Genomic DNA, 6,000 nt, shown 5'->3' on the forward strand with positions numbered 1-6,000 from the left:
GTTTTTTGCATAGAGCATGATCTTGCAGCTGGTAGTACAAAAATACCCATGGTTACCTGCCTTGTGTAATGATCATGAACTTCATCAGCATGGCACATCTTAGAATATAAACATCGGGGCTTAGATGTAATACACATTTTACGAAAGAAAATGAGCTGATTGGATGACAGCCTGTCTTCTACTTTCAACCAGTTGAGCTTGTTCTGCATTTTATTAACATTGGCTCTGAACGGACAGCCAAGGACCATACGTGCAGATCTGTTTTGCACAAGCTGAAGTTTATGAATATCTTTCTTAGCAGCGCATGACCAGACCATAGAGCAATAGTCCAGGTGAGATAGTACCAAAGAGTTAGTAATCTGCCTCATAGAATGAACATTCAAAAAGTGGGAACAGCGCTTGATCACAGACACGGCTCTGCCCATTTTAACCACTAAGTTATCAATATGTGTGGTCCATGCCAGTTTTTGATCTAGTGTTAGGCCCAAAAGTTTTACGTTGTTGACTTGTTCTAGTGCAATACCTCTCAATGAGAGAGATAATTGTAACTTTTTGCTCAAAGAGTGACTAGAACCAAAGACTATGCATTTAGTTTTAAGTACATTTAAAACTAACTTGTTTTTATCTATCCATTCAGACACCAAATCAAGATTACACTGCAAAGCACTGTTAAGTTCAGTAATATTATCATTGGCTGTGTATAGAGTGGAGTCATCAGCATATATGGTCATGGCTGCCCTGTCCAGAACCAAAGGCATGTCATTGATAAAAACAGAAAATAAGAGAGGACCTAGGCAGCTCCCTTGTGGCAACCCACATTGTAAATTTAGAGCAGTAGAAAAACTACCATTAAAATAGACACTATGCTTTCTTTGAGACAAATAACTTTTCAGCCAGCTAACCGCATTTTCACTAAAGCCATATGCATATAATTTATTGGATAAGAGTTCATGATCAATTACATCAAATGCGGCACTAAAATCAAGTAACACAGCTCCAACTACTTTTCTCTCATCAATGTGACTAAGCCATTCCTGAGTCATATTTGATAGTGCAGTACCTGTTGAGTGGCCTTCTTCATAAGCGTGTTGATGGATGGAATCAAGTCCATTTACATAGAAGTACTCTAATATCTGATCGAAAACAATTCTTTCCAATATTTTACTCAGAACAGGGAGAATGCTAATAGGTCTACAATTAGTTCCATTAAAAACACTCATACAGTTTTTTTATAATTGGAATGATTTTGGCTACCTTCCAGGCTTGTGGGAATATTCCCTCCCTTAGACTACAGTTAAAGATATGCCAAACAGGTACTACAATGTATTCAGCCATAATTCTTACCAGTTTCCCATCTAGGTTATCAAGCCCAAATTGTGTATTATTTTTCACAGACATAAGAAGTTTACTGACTTTGTCTAATGAAACAGATTTTAGAACAAACCCACAATTCTTATCTTTCATAATGTTGTCTCTAATTAAGTTAGAAGAAAGTTCACCACTAGAGTTGTCCATCCCTCTCCTTAGAGTAGACACCTTTTGAATAAAATAATTATTAAAATAGTTGGCAATTTCAAGGGGCCATAAAAACTCCATCAGCCTCAATAAATGAGGGGGGGGTTAAGTTTAGACCTACCTAGAATATTGTTAAAAACACCCCATAGCTTTTTCCCATCATTCCTATACTCAAACATTTTGTTTTGATAATAAGTCTTCTTTTTTGATCTGTTTAATTTTGTAACCTTATTTCTAAGTTTTCTGTAATTCATCCAGTCTAAAGGATTATTAGATTTTGATGTTAACAGTTTAAAATGGTCTCTCTGAGTTAACATAGATCTTATTTCATCATCAATCCAAGGAGCAGAGTTGGCTCTCACAGTGAACTTTCTTAGTGAACTAAGAAAGTTCACTGTGGTCAAATAAAAACTAAAAAAAAACTGATAAAAACTGGTCAAATCTGTCTAGCATCGCCCTTTCAGGTGTCGCTACCCAAATAACACATGAACATCCCTGACAGCCCTGCAGCTCCATCAGCATTTGATTAACATATGGTGGATGTGTTTATAGTCCAAAGTGAGGGAAGAAAGTGGGAGATAAGACACTAACTCTAGTGTGTTAGAGTCAGTAGTCATAGTTGCAGCTATAGAACAAAACTATAATAGTTAGTCTCAAATATAGCTTGGTGGTAGATATGCTGCTATAGGCCTATGCTGCAGGGGGGACCGACATGATCCGCTGGGCGGTGCCTCTCACCCCTAAATATCTCATAGCTATCATTTTTGTCCATCGTTCCTGTAGTTTCTTGTGCCGGCCCCCCTTTTTTCTCTTTTGTGCATGTTTGCAGGCTGGAGCCTCAGGAGCTGCGTTCTGGCCTGTGTGAAATGAGGGAAACTCTGAGTTTTCCGTTTCACAAAGGGAGGTAACTCAAACCAGAGAAAGAGGAGTAACTCTAGCCTGTTTCACAAAGAGAGGTAACTTAAGCTCTCGGTCAGTTACCGTAGTAACAGACGCTCTGAACCTAACCTGGTCAGTTACCGTAGTAACAGACGCTCTGAACCTAACCTGGTCAGTTACCGTAGTAACAGACTCTCTGAACCTAACCTGGTCGGGACCAGGTTTATTTCAGCGAACCTGGAGTTTCTCTCAGTCTCCTCCCTCAGTGGCATCAATTCAGCCAATGGGTCTTTACGCAATACGCATCCGTTTTCTGCACCACGGACAGCAAGCAGCAGAGTTAGAGAGCGGAAAAAGCGTATCTGACAAACGCAATTCAACTCGTTCACTTTATTCAGTATGTCAGTGCAACAATATCACAGGGACATCAGATTTTAACTTCAAACAGTTAAAGTCCAAATGCAAAAAGGAGAGGGAGAGTAAAAAAGAGTCAAACATTTCCCTTAAACAGATGTATAAGAGGATTTATATCTTACTTTGAGATGAACTTGCATAATTAATCCATCAGTGGCTAACAGCCTCGTTAATATCTTCTGGACCCATCACTTGCCTTCTTTCTTTTTTTTTATTGCGTGGTTGTCTGCTTCCTTTTCATTTTTGCAAGTTAGTAACACTGCAGGGCGCACTAAAAACGAGATTGATAGCGACCACTGTCGTCAGGGACGCTGGGACATTTCAACATATGATGGGGGTATACAAGTGTTGGGAAAGATAATACCTACTGAAATCCATCATGTTGTTCTGATATGCATTTGTAGTTATTTTATGTGTATGAAGTAATAGAATAAATCAATACAAATGGATACAGAGTAATTCCATAAATGTATTAAAAAAAAAACATTTACATTTTCCCCTGAAGCCGAGGTGTGGCAGCTGCCGTACGGCCCTGATCTAAATGACAATAAAATTTCATTTTTTTTTCCAAAATATGCTCTCATACTCGCCATACGCACGTATTAACACTTCTAACTCCAGTGGCGTGAAGTATGTGGATCTTGAGATGCAAACTAATGTTTCCTCAAAGGGATTTTGTAAATTGAAAAGATAAATAAAGTTTAAAATAAAAAAAAGAAAATGTATTGTGCTCTTTTGTGTCGCCGGTTGCCATGGTGAATCCTTGTATCAGCGCTCTACTGATGATGACTTTTTATTTCCCTCACGCTCGCGCTTAACTTCAGGTGAAACTACTTAGAGTTGAGTAAATTACCTCAAATCCGCTGTTCTGGAACCGAAAACTCAGAGTTTCCGATCTCAGAGTAGATCAACTAAGAGTTCAGGATTAGACTCAGAGTTTGTTGAACCTGCTTTGTGAAACGGACCACTGGACCAGCAGGTCCAGACTAAACCAGCTGATGGTCCAGTCTTAGTCCTGGACCAGCAGGTCCAGACTAAACCAGCTGATGGTCCAGTCTTAGTCCTGGACCAGCAGATCCAGACTAAACCAGCTGATGGTCCAGTCTTAGTCCTGGACCAGCAGGTCCAGACTAAACCAGCTGATGGTCCAGTCTTAGTCCTGGACCAGCAGATCCAGACTAAACCAGCTGATGGTCCAGTCTTAGTCCTGGACCAGCAGATCCAGACTAAACCAGCTGATGGTCCAGTCTTAGTCGTGGACCAGCAGGTCCAGACTAAACCAGCTGATGGTCCAGTCTTAGTCCTGGACCAGCAGATCCAGACTAAACCAGCTGATGGTCCAGTCTTAGTCCTGGACCAGCAGATCCAGACTAAACCAGCTGATGGTCCAGTCTTAGTCCTGGACCAGCAGATCCAGACTAAACCAGCTGATGGTCCAGTCTTAGTCCTGGACCAGCAGATCCAGACTAAACCAGCTGATGGTCCAGTCTTAGTCCTGGACCAGCAGATCCAGACTAAACCAGCTGATGGTCCAGTCTTAGTCCTGGACCAGCAGGTCCAGACTAAACCAGCTGATGGTCCAGTCTTAGTCCTGGACCAGCAGGTCGGTGTGATCTGATCATCAGCAGGTTCCTCTAACGGAGCCAAAGCTCCATCAGGAGTTGCAGGTTCCATCGTTGAGCTCCTTTAGTTGTTTGTTCAGATCATGTGGTTGATTGGGAGTTTTTACCTGCCATTGTTTATATAATAATTGCTCGGGGGTTTATGTTTATGTTTATGTTTATGTTCATGTTCTGGATCTCTGGAAAGCGTCTAGAGACAACATCTGTTGTATTAGACACTATATAAATAAAATTGAATTGAATTGAATTGAATTGATTGTGAGATTGTTGCAGCTCCACTCTTGTGTAACTTATCTGGTGATGTGGGGACTGTCGTGTCCTTCATGTGGTCGTGAACTTATTGTTGACGTCACGTTTCCTCATATTCTGCACTTCACTGCATCACCAGTGAGTGTCACCAACGGACAAAACCTCAGAAAAGTGCGTGCACCAGCCTTGATGTGTGAGTGAAGGACCGCAGCTTTCTACGTTCACGTCATTCTTTGTACATCCGACCGTGAGCGTAGAAAGTGGCAAACGCACATTTTTTGTGCGCCACACTCTTAGTACATGAGGCCCCTGAGCTCTCTGTTAAGTGTCTCTATAGTAAATAGTAAAGGAGAAAAATGGGAAGGATGTCATGCTCAAACTGTTGAAACTGTTTTTATAACGAGGCTGTGAAGCTAATTTCCTCCATTTGACCATAAAAAATGCAAAAAAATGCGCCTTTACTTCCTCCTGAAACTGAGGAAAGCCAGAGCCCCATCAGGAGCAGCTTCTACAGACGCTCCATCAAGAGCATCCTGATGGGAGGAAACACACCCATTTCACAGGAGAGTGTTTGTGAAGTGAATCAATACGACTGACCGGAACCATTTACCTGTTGCACCTGCTGGAGAGACTGGATCGTCCTGGACAACAGGTTTTTCTGTTGGAGGTCAATGAAACATATTATGATCAGTTATTGTTTAAACAGGATAAAATCTTAATAGTAAGATGGTTTTGGTGTTTTTTCCTTCTCTACAACAGACCTTTTTCACTTTTCATCATCTTTAAAATCGTCTCGGCCACCTCTCTGGTCCTTGAGGAGTACCGCTGCACCATCAGGTTTCCTGTGTCCAACGCGTCCGCGTGCTCCAGAGGACCCAGTGGGATCGGGTTGAAACCATCCTTTGATTCTTTAGCATTATTTAGGTACCACTTGAATTCCTTCAGCCCACTGGAGTCCAAATTCTTCAAAGTGGCTTTCAACCACCTTTTTACCTTAAAGAAAGAAAAATATATATTCATAAATTAAGTTTTAAAATCTGAATTCTTGACAGAGAATCAGATGAACTTGAACAAACTCAGGAACATCCAGAAATCTGAAATGGGTTACAGACCAGTGTTTACCAACTCTGGCCCTCAAGGGTCGCTGCCCTGCATGTTTTAGATGTTTCCTGCTCCAACAGGCCCACGTTTGGACCTGCTGGTCTTCTTGGCAGGAGCGGACTCCAGCCAACCCAGTAAAACCAAAGATGAGTCTGGCAGTCAGCTGGATGAGTGACCCTGTTGTGTCCAGTCTGGTAGTAATGGGCTTCCGATCGTCTAC

The 6,000-nt window shown here is 41.5% G+C and overlaps 1 protein-coding gene across 1 annotated transcript in view; it reads right to left on the reverse strand.

Annotated features, from left to right (window-relative positions):
- The window catches only part of LOC133422278 (NACHT, LRR and PYD domains-containing protein 12-like), a 74,101-nt gene extending 68,309 nt beyond the window's left edge, over window positions 1–5,792 (reverse strand). The window contains exons 1-2 of the mRNA XM_061712229.1: window positions 5,441–5,792; window positions 5,290–5,337 (exon numbers count right to left, since the gene is read on the reverse strand). Of these exons, the coding sequence (XP_061568213.1) occupies window positions 5,290–5,337; window positions 5,441–5,699 (307 nt within the window). The 5' untranslated portion in view covers window positions 5,700–5,792. The remainder of the gene's footprint in view (window positions 1–5,289; window positions 5,338–5,440) is intronic.
- Window positions 5,793–6,000: the final 208 nt, after the last annotated feature.

This window comes from Cololabis saira, chromosome 21 (genome assembly GCF_033807715.1).
Source record: "Cololabis saira isolate AMF1-May2022 chromosome 21, fColSai1.1, whole genome shotgun sequence".
NCBI lineage: Eukaryota > Metazoa > Chordata > Actinopteri > Beloniformes > Belonidae > Cololabis > Cololabis saira.